At 41.4% G+C, this 18,813-nt stretch overlaps 1 protein-coding gene across 1 annotated transcript in view; it reads right to left on the reverse strand.

The window, feature by feature from the left end:
• The window catches only part of STMN2 (stathmin 2), a 41,342-nt gene extending 22,859 nt beyond the window's left edge, over window positions 1–18,483 (reverse strand). Inside the window, exon 1 of the mRNA XM_056333616.1 lies at window positions 18,225–18,483. Within this exon, the coding sequence (XP_056189591.1) occupies window positions 18,225–18,243 (19 nt within the window). The 5' untranslated portion in view covers window positions 18,244–18,483. The remainder of the gene's footprint in view (window positions 1–18,224) is intronic.
• Window positions 18,484–18,813: the final 330 nt, after the last annotated feature.

The raw sequence follows: 18,813 nt of genomic DNA on the forward strand, positions 1-18,813 counted from the left end.
AGTTCTCTTCCCATTGAGCTTTTTACGGAGGAAAGGATCTGAGCTACCAAAACAGACTTTGAAGGCAATGGAGAGGATGAACAGCAAGGAGTAAACTCAAAGGCTACAGTACTCCTAAGACAGCTTTACTTCCTGCTGGTTAACCAAAAATAACTGTTTAATTTTTTTGCGGAGAAGTTCAGCCCCTGTTCTTCAGATGCTTTAGCAGGATGCTGATGTTTAAGCTGCTGGACTTACGCCTACCTTCGTAAGAGGCCACCACAGCCATAGATAATTCCTGATACACTATTATCACCCAAGTGTGAGAGGCAGCCTCGTACAGTAACCATTCCACTATCTGCTGTCATGTGTAAAGCACAGAAGACTGCAGGAATTCAGCTATGGGGTGATGTGAACCAAAAAGACTTTCCTGAATGTGGACTAGATGGAAAAAGATCAAGGGAATAGGCTGTGGCAGCTGCACCAGGAGGAAACTGCCCTCCTAACTTGACTCATCTGACCTGTTTGAGGACTGTTGGTTTTGTTACATACCTGCACACAGGGGAAAACAGTCTCTTTTGACTGGTATTGTAGCAAGCTTGGCTCTGTCTTGTTGTACAGAAAAATCTTCAGTTTTACTTCTAGTTTAGGACTAGTGATAGAGTAGTAGCAATGGTTCTGCATATATCATTCTGGGTCTGATCCTATCATTAGTTTTCCTGTTCTCAAGAAAAATCCCTATCCCCTGAGACATCACCAGAGTCTTATGTGAATGATTTAAGAATCAAAACCTTAAGCCCTGGAATTTCTGAATGGGCAGATTTCCTTTCCAGGATTTAATACTCATTGTGTGTAACGTATCTCCTTCTCATCATATGCTTGAAGTGTTGTGACAAATCCTTTTGCCAGTGCACAAAGCTGTTAAAACTCTTCTACTTCTGAGACAGGTTACATATCAAACAGCTTAAAAAGACAGATATTTCACTCCAAAACTTCCACTAACATGGCTTTGAAGATCCCGCCTGGTAAGCAGCACTGAACCAGAAACTCAGCCTTCATTCAGGCTAAAAGCAGTGTTTTCAGGCCTGCTAACATTCATGTGTGAAGGCCAGAGAAACAGAAGGCTTCTCAAAGGCTCTCCCCCATGCACCCATCCCAGCCCTGCTGTACACAGCTTATCTTGCCTCAGCATTTCTGAGATCTGGGGCTACCACCTGTACTAGCCTGCTGTAACAGCAGCCTAGTAGAGTTTGCTTCAGGACTCCCCTGCAGCAGGACAACCCCCAGATTCATGATCCTTCCCTCAGAAGTGGCTGTGTAGTGCTCAGGACCCCCCCGAGCCATGCTGTCTCCTGGCTGCAAAACAGTGGTGCTTGGCTTGGTCCTGGGGCCATGCTGGTGGTTGAGGCACCAGGAAAGGACTTGCAAAGGAGGTAGTACTTCTTCGGTGTCTTTGTAAGTGTGGTGTGGGGTAGACTAGGTTACAGCTTGGAAGCTGCAGAGCCTGCAGGAAGCCTGCTTTGCCCTGGCAGCCCTGGCGTGCAGGTGTCAGCCACCACAATGGCAGCATGCCTAAAGCTTGCTGCTGATCCCAGCACTACGTGGGAAGTGCAATTCTGAGTCCTCATGTGGAGCTCACCAGCTTCCCCTGGAGCACCCAGCACTCAGGGTCTAGGCTATCAGAGACGGCTGCTGTCTGCTGGAACTCTTTTAAGATCATCTCATTATTGTGTTGTGGGAACATATGGAGGCCCAGCTGAGATCTGCACTACTTTCTGCACAAACATGTCTGATATGAACACCCTAGGACAAAGAGCTTATGGCATAAATGAGAAAGACAGGCATGGGATGCTGGGGAGAAATGACCCAGAGGTGAAAAAAAACCTGCCTCAGGTCACAGAACCGCTCTGTAGGGAAGCTTCATGGAGAACACAGGTCTTCTGATTTCTGGATGAGTGACACCTCACAGGCAGTCTTTCTGAGAGTGCTGCAGGCAAAATGGGTGCTGGCTGGTGAAGCCCCTAGACTGAGGATGCAAATCTAGTATGATGAAATAGAACAGCAATGGTTTAGTTATGCAGCCTACTATGATCAAACAGCATCTTCCCAAGGTACAAATCATGCTGTGGGTTCTGTTGTAGCACAGTAAGACTGGGTTACTAGAGCACAGTGTGATGGAGCTAGCTGCCAGCATTTCTTTTATTTTTCTGAATCTCACCCTCAGCCATGTATGTTTGGAAGAGTGGCATTTATTCATTTTTTTCCAATGATCTCTTCAGAGGCTTCCACTGACTTAATTTTGCATCAGCCTGACAATCCCTTTATGTAGGCTCAGCAAACTCTTCCCGGTCTTGCATGACCTGGCCATGCATCACCCACTGACATGATGTCATTTTATTCCATGGCGGCTGTATATTATAATGCCCAGAGAGAATGGCAGTTCTGTTACTGTTCCTTTTCACCTGGACACAGTAGATCCTTTCTGGATTTGTACTAATATTATTTCAATTAGGTTATGAAATCCCTCCCCCGTCTTTGGACTGAGATTACAGTCAAATTGTTCTAAGAGCCATACTAAGCTTCTTGAGAGAGCAAATTTTTTGCACAATTACCCACATGTTCTAAAAGCAAGCCATTAATACAGCATCAAGCAAAGGAATGGCCCAAGATGCTTTAGCAAAGCAGGCAGTTAAAAAAGAATGGGTAAAACCCCCAACTTTTTCTGTTTTCATGATTTAGGGAGCCTCAGCTGTTGTGGAGTACCTCAGTCAAGGGAACAGAGATGCATTGCTATGGTGCCAGTTCTCAGTGGCAGGCTGGTCCTTGCTATTCTTCTGGGATCAGATATACATGTGATTTTAATAGAACTGTAAGTCAGATATAAAATGTGTCTTCCTTTTATAACTCATGTGAGGGTTGTAACCACAACCCTCAGTAATACACAGCCTCTGCCACTCCAAAGTGCAGGTATCTTTGACATCTTCCAGTATTTAAAAAATTGTGCTTTGAACTGATCAAAATATTAGTCTTAATTTAAGACTCAGAAAACAATAAGAAAATTAAATTGCAAGGTGCATTTTTTTTGCTTTAGGCAAAGAAAATACTGAGGGCAGTCAGCTAAGTAAAAATTTTTGTTTATATTGTATGGGATAAATGCAATTATAATTTGCAATAGGGTTGGACTCTTGATCTTTACATTCCAGTAATTAAAGGTATTCCTTGCTTGCTGAGTCATTTCATTGAGTGCAGAACATATTGCAATTATTTTCACATCATAATTACCAGGAGAATCCATTTTACAGACAATATGCTACTGTGAGGGCCGTGGAAGGTACCCCTCAAACTAAGCATTTCATATCGACTAGAGACCCATTTTATAGTGTCTGAATAGCAAACGCATAGAAACAATCATTATTTGGTTTATATATATATGTATACATAAATGTGTATCTATATAAAGCTTTTTTCACAAACATTTACTGGTTGATTTTGAGCAATCCACGTATATTTGATGTACTTAACCCAAAGCCAAATATGTGTAACTGCATCTTTATACTACACAATCACTCTTAGTGGCTGCCATGACTACCGACTAAATGTCAAAATGCAAAAGACAATGAAAGGAGACAGTTTGAAAAATCCAAATTTCTTCTGGGTTTTGAATAGAATTTTAATGTTGTGGGACATTTTAGAAATAAGGATGTCTCATCAGTTTGAATAAAGGCATTAGTTTGCTTTCTATACACAGTTGCAAATGACATATGTAAGTAGATTACTTAAAAATGAAGGATTCCTACCCTTGCAATAATACAGACAATGGTATACACATTGTAATTGCGTTAATTAACAACAATATTTTAAATTTGAATGCCAGAACAAAATAAGCTCTTAGTAAATGACTTTTAAATTTCTGTATAATAATTCTGATATTAGAGTTTGCCTGTTGATGTAACTCGTATTTGTAGAGGATTTTGCTTTAAACCCATGGAGTTGTGATAATGGAACCTGTGTTGCAGATGCCCTGATACTCTGTTTTATACTTGGGTGCATTATACTGTATAGCTTAACTCCCTTTTTTTATAATGAAGGTTATAGAAATTTAAATGCTTTTATACAAATTTGAGAGTATATGTTAGAGCAAGGGGCTGCATTTATGTAATTAAAAGTTATTCCAAAGGACTGAATTTCTGGGTTTAGGGAAATTTTGTCCTTAATTTAAGAAAGTCTCCCTACGCAGGACGCCTGTCAAAGGGGTGTTTATCTTTGGAGAAATCCTTTGGTTCAAAAATAATGACTTTAGGTTTTGAAGGACTTTGAAAGCACTGCACAGAGTAAGCAAAGATGACAGCAACTCCCTGATCAACCATGTTGAAAGCTGATTCTGTAAAATTCATCTTTTCATTTGGCATTATCTCCTTGGAAAAGCATCTTTTGGCTAGTCCCCAAATCTAGAAACTGGGGCTACTTCTAGACATTTCAGTGTTCAACACGTTCACCATGAAAATCTATTTTCATAGCATTTAAAGACATAAGATAATTTTCTGTTAGTCTTCTACACAGTCCCAAAGAGAGTACAGATGCCCAAGTGAAAATTCAGATGATGTTTCAGTGTGATGCTATGTAAACTCCTGATTGTCAGTGCTGAAAGATGAAGCCTAAGCACCAAAACAAGAATGGATACTGGGCAGTGATTTTTTTAAAAAAGTAAATTTACAGAAATAAATTCAGCATAAGTAGGTTGGCTCTGAAAGTCTCACAAGGAAGAGTTTTTTTGCTATTTCTTCCATCTTTCTTTTAAAGGGGTCAGATGGGGAAAATGGAGAAAGGAAGCAGGCCAGAACCAGCAGCGTGTGCGAATCAACAGGAGGGGACATTGGGTTCACCAGTGGTTGAAAGTGTTAGCTGCTGTGGAGCTGCACCTGAGGTACTGCACCCAGTTTTGGGACCCACAATTTCAGAGGGACATGGAGGAACAGGTGAAGGTCTAGTGGAGAGCTACCAGGAAGGTGAGGGACCTGAAGCATGTGGCCTGTAAAGGGGTGGTGGAGGCAGCCAGGTTTGTTCAGTTTGGCAAAGAGGTGGCTAAGGGACAATATACTAGCTGCTCGCAACTATTTGGAGGAAAGATCCGTGAAATGACAGACCCAAACTCTTCCAGATAACAGAAGGAACAACAGCTACAAATTGTGGCTTGGGAAGTTGTGAGATCATCCATTCAGGAGCTGGCTAAACAAAGTGATGATGGTCCCTCCTCAAACAGGACAGGCTAGATAATTTCTAGACGTCCTTCCAACCAGTTTCTCCATAGTTCGATTCCCAAAGTGAGCTCAATTTTATGTGTGCCATTGCAGGAGGGAGGGCTTACTAGCAACTTAGAGCCCCAGCTGTACTCCTCTTCGTTATTCACATCTTTTAGTGTTTGCTGTCCTAACAAAAATCCATCCCATCTCACTGGACCTCTGCACCATGGCTATCATTCAGGATTTGCACATTAGCTGCAGACTTTTGGTGAGCTCATCCCCATCACATTACAGAACCAAATCCCTCAGGATCCCTTCCTGGCTCTTCCCCCAACCACTCATTCACTTGCTGCCCTCCATCCTACTTCTTCTCTTGCAAAAGAACCTCACGGTTTCCTTTTGCCACATTCCAAGAGCACCTCATTGGGCTGTCACTAGGAAGAAACTGCAGATGTTCAGCTCTTGGACTTCAGATGTGGCCATCACCATAGGCCATTTCTCCAGTCATCCTGCCTCTTTCTGAAATGCAGTCTTCCAAGTAACCTTTCAGATCTGGTAAAAATTCTCTCAGCATTTAAGCTTGCTTGGAAAGCAAGCAATAAACCATATAGAATAGACACAGGCAATACAAAAGATACATAAAAGCAAATAAAAAGGGTTGAAATTATTCTTTTACATTTTGGCTTTGCCTCATTGGGAAGATTTTGTATAGCTTGTGGAGTCTAAATGATCATTCCATTCTTGGAACCGTTGCAAACAAAATAGCAGCCTGGTCATCAGTGAGTATTAACTCAAGTAACACAACAAATCTGGTGTCTCTGCAAGTTTTGTTATTGAGCAAAACTGTAAAATCATATTGGAAATAGAGTATGTGGATATAAATGTGCCTATTTTAACCAGAAATTGGCACAATTGAAAACCTTTATATACGTCAAACTTAGGACCTAATCCAGACCATAAAATAAATCTGAGACATTTATTTAATGGGACATTATGGGAAAAAGCACATGCAAAGCATGTATGTTTCAATAAACTTCAGCTTGAGCACCCATTGAGCTGTGGCCATTTATCAGTGGTCCCCTAGAAGCCCATCTAGAAGATATGGCCCATGTCCTGCATCATTCAACTGTCATGAACTTCTCCTAACTCCCAGTAAAACTAATTACAATAGTTGGACGTTTTTGCCAGTCCTGATCTTGAGCTGATTAATACTGTTTTACTAGCAATCAGATCATTCACAGATGAAATACTAGCCTTGTTTTAAGTCAAACAAAAAGTCCTCTTTGACTTTGGTGCATTTAAGTTTTATCCAATAGATGCTTTCTGGGGGGCTTTCTAAGATGAAATTTTTGCATTATTCGTCACATATATGTTATTCTGTGGCTTTTAGATTTTTCTGCATGATCTTTCACTGAACCATCTATGCAGGCATTATTACTAATCACCTGATTCATATTTCTGCTATTGTATCCTGCCATGTCTTTATGCATATATTAAAACATTTGATTGCCTCCATTAAGAAAATAATGATACCACTCAGCAGCATATTGTTAAAATTTATCATAGTTAAGCACAGATTATAAATATTATTGAGTACTTTAATCAGAAGATGTGTAAAATGAATGAGAAAAGAAAAATAAAGAATGATGGCCTCTTCTTTGAAACCATGCTGATGGTGCAAAGAAATTAGTATATTATTCAGAATTTATTAAATTGGATGAAAGAGAACATTTGCTGATGGGATATTTTTGTTACAGTTGATGCTACGATAAAACTAGAACAGGAACCATTGTTCAGAGAAAGTGAACTCTGTTTTAAGTAGCTTTGCTCAGGTTTGCATGATAGAAATACATTGATTTTTGAAGATGTAGAATAAATGTCTATGTTATAACAATTTATGTGGACTTCCAGTAATGAGACTGCTCCCAATTAAATCTTTCATGGTCCACCTCTGTTCTTCATCTTTCTCTTCTCCTTCCTTCTTTTACATTGTTTTTCAATTTAGTGATTTTTACCCTGTTCTGAAATATTACTGAAGATTTCTAGAATTCATTTGTTCTGTCACTTTATTTACCTCTCTGTAGCTATATATCTATCTGTTTCTCTGTTTTTCTGCAGTACTGGCCTTCACTTACACAGAAGAGGATCTTGATAAACCCAGAGACACCACTCTGTTACTAAATTAACCACATGAGGAGCTGATCCCTGCAGAGATGCTTCATTGATTTCTGTGGGGCTCTGCTGTGAGGGTGCTTGGCTCATTTAGAATAAAAAAGGTGCATTGTGCACCAGCATATCTCAGCATCAACGGTCTGTCATTAAAGGCAAATCAGAACTTCTTCTGTGTTGTTCAGGCGGTTCTTTATAACAAACTTATCAAACTTCCAGGACTGGTGTGCCCATCCTATTTTTCATTATCTTCTAAAAGTAGCAGGAGCTGGAGTTACACAAATGTCAACTCATAACGGCTTGCTTTTTCTTTTTTGTTGTATAATCAAATTCTTTTTCCCATATAAAAAAGCCTCTTTTCCTGCATAATCAAATTCTCCTTAATTAGTGTATCTGGCTTTTATATGACTTTTCAAAATAATAAAGGAAATGTTTCCTTCCTAAGCTGATCCTTCAGGAGATTTAAAAGGGGGAAAAATAGGTTAATCAGCTGTAAATCGACATGGGTCTACTACCATAGGTTTCCACTGGTTTAGGATCTAATTCTAGCCAGACTGGTGTTCCTGGCCTTTGCATATCTTAGCCACTTAAATGCCTGACCACACACCACAGTGAGCCATTGCTATTTCCACTTTTATTTCTTCCACTGCATTAGAAAATACGGGCGTCCTCCTTCCACTGAACATCACTTTGTTAAATTACAATGATCTGCCCTACAGTTTTCTTGGCTGGAGGGCTGCCTCTTGGTGAATTTTGGAGAAGCTTTTAGCAAAAATCATTTCACTGTTTCTGGGAAGTTGACTAGGGTGAACTAAATAAGCACTTACTCTATTTGTCTGAAAGGCTCTATCACTTTGTGCCAGGAAATCATTCCTCATTTGAAAAACCTGCCCAGGCCTGGCTGTAGAATAAGTATTTGAAGTATGTGATTTCAGGATTCAGCCATGGCTGGGAGAGACATGTCCAAGCTTTACAGCCAATTTCTCTGAAGACACTTTGTGCTGGACATGACTAATTCCCATGGGCTGAGAGCGATGCTTCAAGGACTGCTCCTCCTGTTTGCTGTGGACCAGAGGAATGGTGGAAACTGGAAAAAGAAGAGGAAACAACTATCCTGTGGGCTTAATTCCTCCTCTTCTGGCCCCACAGAAGTGTGAAGGATTATCAGAAGGGCTGCATGAAGGAACAATAGCTGAATTTGCCTGATAGAAGAAACTGCCGAGAGCAGATGATTTAAAAAACAAATAAATAATTAAAAAAAAAGAAGGTAAAGTCAGTCAGGAGATGAGGGGGTGGGATGATTGAAACTGGACCAGGAATGAGGGTGACACAATGACTGACTGGATAATGAGACTGGGTTGAGAAAATGAGGGGATGGGTACCAAGGAAACAGATTGGGGCTGGAAATCAGTAGGTGGTGGGGAAGAAGCAGATGGAAAACTCTGATTAGGATAGCAGATTGTTCACAAGAAAGTTCAGAGTCATCTGGAAAAGAAACCTTCCTGACTGCTAGCTCAGACTTTCCTTTAATATGTAAATGACACTAAAAGACTAGAAAAATATTAGAGTAGCAGTTCAGGGACAGACTAAGGTCCATCTGATATAATATTCTGTTTCCAGGGTACTTTTTCTTAATGTTTTATTTTAATCTAGAAAATCATATCTGTGTATCTACATAGAAATGTACTATATGTAAATTTGTAATCTTTGTGTTGTAGATAACTCCTATTTGCTTCTCTAAATGCCTTGAATTTTCTACCAGGGTTCAGTATTTATTCTCAATATTGCAATTTTTTACCCTTGACAGTGCCGTTCACATCCTTTTTGCAGAAATCAGGATGCCAGCAGAGCCAAGACCTCTGGAACAGCATTGCCAAGCTACGCAAACTGATAATTACAATTCTGCAGAACGCTTAAAAGTACTTCTGTCATGTTTAAACCTGCTTTTCAGGCCTCCCACCACTAAAAGGTAAAATTCTTTACACTGTTAATCTAATGCAGTATGATTCCCTAAGTAAGATATTTCCCTTAATGTTTCACTGCAAAAAATGTGAATGCACTTCAGAATGGAATAACTTGAATCCTCAATGCAGATTAAAATAAATATCTTACTATTATTTTTCTTAAGAAGTTATTATTTATATTTTACTGGGAAAATAATGTTTAGAGGTAGATCATAGTTTCCACAGCAGGAAGCTATTTGCTTTGAGAACAAGTGTTCTGTTGACAAAGATTAAACATTTCTGTTTTTAAACCACAGTGAGCATGAGCTTCTTTCCTATCTACAACCTATAGTATTGAAAGCTCCTTGACTGCAGTTTTGACAGCATCAAAAAATATCTAAAAATTTCAAAAATATATTAGCTTAGAAGTAGTCTTTTATATTACATATACATAAATTGAATAAATGCCAGTACCTAGAGACAAAGACTGTATATTCAAGTGACTATAAACATGAATGCTGAGTGACATCGGTTGCTCTTTCTTTTCACATGAATGATGTAAGAAACAAATATACCAAAACAGTTAAATTTGATATTTAGTAAAGACTAATAAAATGGGTTACAGAAGTGAATTTCTCTTCCAAAAAAAATCTTTGAAAAATTATACAGCTTGATTCATGCATTCATTTTGAATTAAAAGATTTCCTAGGAGCACATGTTTCTTACAGTTTCATCCAGGTAACTGAAGGATTGGCAGTACAAAAATACTAGTAACCCCAAAAATTTAATTTTTGCTGCACTTTTAGATACAAATGTAGGCAAAAAATTTTTTGCACGTTTAACCTGGCTGTGGTCTCTACAGTCTTTTGAAAAGGAAAAAATAATAATAACAGTAATAACATTACACACTTCAGGGAGCCTTGCCAATGAAATCACATCGGGAGATCATCCTAGTGGAAACCAGAGGATGAATTTGAACAGGTGTATATCAGAAATCTTAAGCCAAAAGGACAATTTATGTTTTCAATAACTTTAGAAAGGGTCAAAGACAGTATCAACATCAAAATTTATAGCTACCTAGACACTTACTGACTAATGAATATATTTAAATGTAAAAAAGCATCTAAGGGTACTTTAGCCAGCTTCAGATAAAGTATACTTTAGTTTAAGGTAAATTCTCAATTTGTAGACTTCTACACCAATAAGTAGTATAAAATATACACAGTTTGTTACTTTTTCTTTACCTAAAAGATTCCCTAAGGATTATGAGAACTGCCTGAAAAGCACGGAATGCTAATACAGCTTTAGAAGGTAAATTGCTCTGTTTCCTAATCTGATGAGCATGAATTTTTGCAGCTTCTCATATGTGAGAGCATTGCTACACATTTCCATGCAGTATGGAGCACAACCTTGAACCACAACTCTGAGGTTAGTATGTGAGAGTACCCCCATCTTAATGTAGAGAAAGTCAGGTCATAAAATGATTAAGGGACAAATCCAATAAAGGAGCTATATACCTAAAATTATATTTAGAAAAAATCAGGCTTCTACATTCAAAATACAGATTTTGCAAATTCCCACATGGCTGCAGAGAGAGCATGAAAATCCATAAATACCACAAATTGTGCTCTTCAGATTGGTGGTGTGTTATAGGGTGCTACATTTTTGTACGAGCAAGGGTGCCTCAGACTTGATATGTTTAATCCTCTAACACTGGGAAGTGGGTGTTCTTCAAACCCAGACCCTGTCCTCTGAAGAAATCTGTGTAGCCCATTACCTGACAGCATGTGGCACACATAGATAGGACAGGGTCCTTCACAAATGCAGGAACAGCCACTGCTTTCTTTTAAAATGCAGGTGTGGGGAAACATTGCTGGCTGTCTTACTGCTGCCCTTTGGGACAGCTGTCTACAGTGACCCCCTTCGACAGGGAAATGCCAGAGCTGGGTTCTATCTCTTTCAGAAATGAGGGGATCCAAGCTGAAGGGTCTCAACTGCCACCCAAAGAAACTCAAGTTTTACTTTCTGCTCCCGAAACTGTTTCTATTTTGCTGTATCATGCAAAATCCAGTGATGATACCATACACCCAGGGTTTCCAGTTACTAGGAGGAGGTCATCCTTCCTCTTGTGTGCTCTCTTGTCCTCACTCCACCATGACGTTCTTCCTATAGGAGGGTGGAAAGAGGCCACAGCTTGGTGGCTCTGATGTTCTCTGCAGAGGCAGGACAAGCAGAGACAATCCAGCACCACACTCGGAGGCTAACCACCAGCTGTTTGACTGAAGGCCAGGAGTGCACCCATTGGCACCTCTTTTTCCTCCCACCATGATGGAGAAGATCGAAGCAGGGCTTCTCTGCAGGCATGGATGAAGCGCCCAAGGGATAGTTGAAGTCCCACAATTCCCCCCTGCATTTCTCTCTGGGTCAGTGAGTGGTGAGTACATTTACTCTGGGTAGACCTCATCAATGTGCTGTTCAACCATAAGCCACAGGTGACTCAGAGCTTTACTGACTCTGTCCTCGGTCACCTCCCTAAACTAAAGACCTGCTTGGGCAAAACTGGTGGAAAAAACCCCACCAAACCCCAGCAATCCTGTTTTGTGATTGTGTGCATGAAGGATCACAGTTTCTCCACACAATAACTGCTACAACATTGATGGGTTTTGTGTATTAGAATGAGTGCATAAATTATAATTTATTTATGACCTTCCTGGATTAGACAGCTATACCTTCAAAAAAATAACATTTCTAAATGTATTCATCAAAGACTAAAGTTTTGTGTAGATGCTGTGCATCAGTTTAAAACTGCACATCTTGGCAGAAAGAGCTTAAATTCACTTCATTTGTTAAATTCTGTATTAGCAGACAGGAAAAAGAAAAACATAATAAATGCAAAAGAAAATGAAATAATTACAGAGCAGCTTTGTATGCTGGTATTGCTTAGATACACAATGTCTTGAATATTTTGTTCCCAGGAGCCAGCATTTCTACATTAGTCCATTTTCTTTTGACTGAGGATGCAGGTCTGTGCAGATTGAGGTCTCCAAAGCAGTTTTTTCTGGTTTTGAAAAGTGCTGAGCAACCAGAGCAACAGATACTGCCTGCACGGCAGTCATGGGTGCTCAGCACCTCGCAGGATTGAGGTATGTGTCCCAGGTAGAATTGCTGGCTGGTGTTCACAGGGGAACTCACATCTCCAAGTGGGATCAAGAGTAAGTATTTTTAAACTGAATGGAAACCAACAACTCAGACTGCATCCACATTATTCATAGCAGGAGGTGTGTAGCCTAGCAAGAACCGTGAATACCAGCTGTACCTCCAAATCAGCTACCAATGTCTGTGTCCCCATGGGCTAAGGATCAGCTGATAGTGTTGAGGCTAGTGGCTGAACTCGGCTGGCTCCAATGAAGCAAGACTCATTTGCAAAGTTGACCCATCTACCATCCATTTTATGGATACTGCTGAAGAAGACACGTTCTCTACTAGCCACCTAATGACAGCAACACTTTTTGTTTATAAAGGTGACTTGCATGGAGAACTAACATTGGATTTTTGAAGGTAGTTACTGAGAATTAGGCAAGCACTGCTGGTTCACGATGTAACATTTGCTCCTTCTTAAAGCACTGGGCAGTACTAGTGAGGGTGCCAGGAAAAGGGCTTTGAAGCCTCACAAGTTGAAAGGTAAAGGTACTCAACATATATACAGCCTGGGGGGGAGCACACTCTGTGAGGAGACTTGTTGGAGGACATCACTTCCAGCTACGTTGTTGCCCACTGGTCACAGGGCTAGGAGCCACCCTCAGTCCCTTACGTTTGAACAGTGGCTTTCTTGCCACTTTTAGTGGCAAGCTTTTAGTGAGTTAATTTTCCAACTATGTCAATCATTTGAAGTGACACCATTTTAGGGTGCCTACTTGAAGACACCTAGGGCTTGATATTTTTCAGGAGTGCAGAACCTCTCTTGTTCCTTTTGACTATGCACTAATAAGGTAGTTAAATTAGACCTACATGAAAATGCTGCACAGGTGAAGCATTGCCCAGACCTACCTGTTGTGGGAACCCTCTGATGTCTGTGTTTCAGACTATACAGTAATGTCTACTTGTCACAGAAGGCTTTTAGGAGAATTAATTAGTTAATTTTGTATAGTCTTTGAAGGCTAAAATGCTATCTAAATATACTGCTGGATATGAGTGTCCATCTCTCTTCTGTAATGAGTTTTTTAAAAAATTAATGCTATTAATTTGAAAATGGAGAATTCTTTTCTAAAGAAATGAATATAAATGTCTCCTGAGAAAAAAATATAACCATGAGGTTACATTACACATGTATTTATAGTAAAAAATAGCTGCGCAAAATGTGATCTAGAGAAATGTACTACTGTAGTATAAATACAAAAGAAATTTTTAAAAAATCCAGGCTTCATTAATTAATTGAAGGAAATTAAAATTGACAAAATCAATATGAATGAATTACTGGAATACATTATTAAACAGGGAAGCCTTTAGTATAAATAGACCTTGTATTGGGACAAAGAGATGATGGAGGTGGGTGTGAGAGAACATTTTGGAAGTGTTCAAGCTGCTGAAGTTTGTTTTTATTTCCTCAGCATATTATGGGATCTCTTCCACAAGATGATGGAATAGATGACGCTCCATCCTCCCGCCTGTACACTTCACAGGATAAGTAAGGAACTGCTATGAGGCAATATAAATTCTTAGCCATAGGGACTGTTTTAAAAATTATTACCGCCTCATTTCTCAATAGCAGGAAGAGTACTCTACTCTAAAAACAGGAAAAGAATGTGAAAAGGTGCTAGTCTTTATTTCTCCAGTGAACTGTACTTGCCAGCGACTTTATATTAGCTTAGTAATCAAAATTGTCAGAAAAATAAACTAATTGGAATGTTTCTTCTGCTAGATCTTGACAAAATTTGGAACAATGGTGTCTCAGTCAAATCACATTTCTGCTAACATTATAAGACAATAAACTTTTCTGAATGTCTGCATTCATTCTCATCTTAAAGTAATTTCCTATTTGTCTATTCAGATACATAATCTTCTGACAGTTGAAAACAATTCAGTACTGGCTTGTGTTCATTTATTTATAAAAGTGAAATAATTGTATTTATTTATAAAAGGGAAATGTTAAAACCTTCTGCTAAAAACTGCATAGTATGGAAAGGAGCATGTTCAGACCAAGTTCAGCCTGGTACTTAGCCATATGTTGTTTAACCTGAAGCTTGTTGCTGCCATTGATGTCCAGATGACTACTCATGTGCAGTTGTTGAAGATCAATCAAGTGTTTAAGTGCACTGGCAGATCAGAGGCAGATTGCTTACCCCTTTGCAGTAAAAAAGTCTAGTTAGTAAAATAATTGAACCAGTTAAACTCAACAATCATACACTTACTTATGACTTTATGTGTATGTTTACATACCAGATAAGCCAGTAATGTAGTACTCTGTTAATAGACAGGTTTAGCAGTGACATAACATCCATCAAGCTAAGTATGGAGGTCTGAGCTTGTAACTAATATGCAAATGACAAAGCAGAACAACTCTGAAGTACTTTCACAACAGTTTAATCAGTCTTACTGAGATATGCAAAGAAGGCAGCATGGGGCTGCCTGAATTCCCCATACCCTCATAATCGCAGCCATTTATCAGCTCACAGAAGTCATGACTATCTCAAAAGGAGTCTGAATTAAAATCCTTTTAACACATTATTAACACATATCCCATGTATTTCTGTTAAACAGCTTCCTATAAAATAAGAGCTGTAATTGGGACTTAGACTTTCTGTATGATAATTGTCTGAAGATGTTTTCATAATAAATATTATTTAAATTAAAAGTTTATCCAACCAGGTCCATGGCCTATGAGGTCTGTAGTGACCCCACCTGCAAAAGCTGCTGATTTATGTAACATACATCCTGTATGGCAGGGGGCATAAGATATGAAGGAGTCCATCCAGACAATCCAGATTTCATTTGGAAGATGGCATCAAGGGGAGGGTGCGATTTAAAAGCCTCCAGAATTTCTGTACAGTCATGTCATATGAAATTTTAAAATAAGATGCACAAATATAGATAATAGGGGTGGGTGTGTGTGTGTGCCTGGTACACATCATTCATATGCTATGTAAACTAAATAGAAAGAACTTCATGAACATCCAGAGTGTCCTGAGCTCCAGAAGTTCTTGTAGCTGTTGAAATTCCTGTGTAAACCAAAGGAGCTTTCCTTGAAAACCTTTTATTTAACAAAGCCTAGGAGAAAATGAGGCTTAATTTTGCCTTCTATGGCAGAATATATACACAGATTTAGCAAGGTATTTAGCATCTGCCTAACCTGAGTTATGTGAAGAACACTGTCGAAAGCCAGTAGGACTATTCACATGCTCAAACTCAAAGACACCTGCTAAGTGCCTTGCTGGACCAGGGCCAGAAACATAACAGTGGGCCAGCTTAAGCTGATTAGAAATGTTCTGTTGGCTTCAGTGGCAGCAGGATCCGGCTTTTATTGCCACTTTGCAAAATACGGTGCTCAACAGGGGAAAAAAATCAGGCACTGTAGTCCTTTCAGTGGTCTATTGGGTTAAGCTTGAGTACAAAACAAATGCAGCTTAGTTAGCACTAACTGGAAATGTGTGTGACTGAGAACGCATCTGTTTTTCCGTATGAAATTAAAATTTGTTGCCTTGAAGAAACTCTTGAAATAAAGTGGCTTATTCTAATAGGCTGTGTAGATCCCAATTTTCTCTACAAATAAATATAACAAGGAAGAATAAAGTCGAAAGAAATGGTGAAAAGGATCCTCAGCCTCTGTGAGTTTAAGGAGGGAAGACACTTTTAATAATATATTTTCCATTTTTTAATTGAATGCCATTGTAACTAGTATTTTTAGAACCCCCAGCCAGGTAGTTACATTGCTTTTTATGGTTCGTGTATGTAGCTTGTTAATCAGGTATTAATAGGCAAACTGGTGTGACACAGCCAGTTTGTCTCTGGGCAAACCTAACGATTCCAGGCATCTCTCTGGCTGCAGAAACCTTTATATTTATGTGCTGCGAGATCATTAACTGTAGGCCGATGAGCCCTTTACTTCCCTAGTGACAGAATTCCTACCAGAGCCTTCTGCAGCGATAAGTCTCCGACTGACTACAAATTATCAATACTGATTACCAGATTGCTGCAGTGGGGAGGGGACGGCGTGCTCGGCACTGCAGGGCTGGCCAGGCTCCCACAGCCCTTGTCTCCCTCCTCTATTTGCGTCTACAGCTGCCTCATGCCTCCTTCCCAGGGGTGCCATGGCCAGGTTAAAACGCTTGCAATCCATGCCGATTATTCCTCAGGAGTGGAACATCAGCATTCATGGAAATAAATGTATAAAGCAGCAGCAGTTACAGCCAGTGCCGGGAGAATTTGGTGTAACTTTGTGTAACGTGATTAGGAGCGGTAACAGAGTCCGCACGGAATGGGAATCAGAATGGGATTTGCTTCTTGGGGGCGCGTAATAATTGTGTCGGAGCTCTCCATCCTTATTTTGTGGGATTTGTGTGTGCGTGACTTTAATGGTGAATGATTGTGTAAACTAGAATTTGAATGCATCAAGCATAGAACCTGCCTCACTCTCCCCCCCCCCCCCCCCAAAAAAAAAAAAAAGAAAGAAAATTAAAAAAAAAGAAAAATCAAGGAGCAATATGGTCTGGATGCTTTCAGCAGCCTGACACCACGGCTGTTCTCCTTCTCTCCCTCCCACACCCTTCCAGTGCGATTTTCCGCTCCCCCACCCACCCCGCCAGCCTCCCTCGAACAAAGGGGCCGGGGCCGGGCTGCTGCCGCCCGTCGCGCCGGCCGCCGGCGCCAGGACAAGGGACCCGCGGGCGCGGGGCTCCCCGGGGCCGCGGCTGCGGCGGGTACCGCGCAGCGCCCCCGCCCCGCCCCGCCCCGCCCCGCCCGGCCGCTCCCCGGGGCCCAGGGGGGGGCGGCGAGCCGCGGCGGCGGGGCGTAGGGTGCGGCTGCTGCCCGGGGAAGCGGGGTGGGGGGGCCGCGGGGGGTGGGAGGATGCTTGGCTTGATCTGAAAAACGCACGGTAACAGCAGCCCTGCAAGCTGCCCCCGGGGAGCGAAAACCAGTGGGAACTGGTGGAAAACACCAGCTATGCGCGGTGCGGTGACCTACTTCAGCCGCCCCCCCGGCGGACTGCAGGTGCGGGCAGCGGGCAAGCGGCGGCTCCTTGCGGCCCCCCCGCAGCCCCTTGCGCCGGCTGGGCGCGGCCGGCCCGCAGTGCGCGCCGCCGCAGGTGCCCGCCCCGCCGCAGCCCCCTCGCCGGCACCGCGGCCCCGGTGCCGGCCTGACCCCCCCGGTGCCGGGTCTCCCTAGGTGGTGCCTCCCCGTCTCCCTCGCCTCTTCTCCCCCCTCACCCCCCCGCGGGTCGCGGCTCGTTTCAGAAGCAGCGGGGAGCGCTGGCCCCGGCCAACGGGGGCTACGGGAGCGGCAGGAGGCGTGTGATAGCAGGGGTAACTTTCCAAAATTCGTATCCTTTTTTTTTTTTTTTTCTTTTTTCTTTTCTTCTCCCTTTTAAATGCCGCAATCTATATATTCATATTTAAAATAATGAAAGCCGTTTCAAAATTAGGCTGTGCTTATGTGCCGACAACCCCCACGCCCACCCCCCCCCAGCAAATAATTAATCTGATCTCGGGACGTTAAAAAAGCCCCGGGATCCCGCACCCCCTCCCTTTTTTTCTAATCCAAGAAATTAAAAATATGTTTAGCGTTGTCTTGATTTTTTTCCAAAATTCAGGCACACTGAGAAGATCACCCAGTGTAGGCAGCGGTCCTAGGAAATAGTGGCCTTGGTAGTGGCTGAAGAAAAAGAGATGCGGTTTCTTACCCATTGCTGTTTTAGCCATGGTGGGATGTGCAGGCTCTCAGAGGCGGTGAAGGCAAAGGGGTCCAGCTACAGCAGTGGAGAGAGGGAGAGAAGACTGAATAAGGCACTGAGTCAGCAGAGTGGGGCTGTGCGAGAGAAGGAGCAAGAGGCAGGAGCCCATGAATAATTATCGCTCCTCTACCCAAGCAGATTGGCTCTAGAGGTCCCCTGACATGACTCCTGCAGAGCCAGAATCTCCGGGCATTAAATATTGATCCACCAATGGTGCTGGAGTACAAAGTGCCAGAATGCAGTTTGAAATGGAAATCAGTCCTTGAATACCTTTCCCCCCTTGGTCTGGCTTTAATAGTACATTCCATGTCAAATGTTTTATGTCTTACATGAAAAAAGCCTATTGGTGTTGAAGGCTCTGCTGTTGCTACCTGTAAAACATGCACAGATTCATTTTAACACATTTTATCCCAAAGATATGACCAAAAAAAAAAAACAAAGGACACACCCACCTCCCAATGCAGGGGATTTTCTGTACCATTTCAGTAAACCAGCTGCTCATATTATTTTTACCTCAGCATCCCAATTCCTACAAAGG

This window comes from Falco biarmicus, chromosome 3 (assembly GCF_023638135.1).
Source record: "Falco biarmicus isolate bFalBia1 chromosome 3, bFalBia1.pri, whole genome shotgun sequence".
NCBI lineage: Eukaryota > Metazoa > Chordata > Aves > Falconiformes > Falconidae > Falco > Falco biarmicus.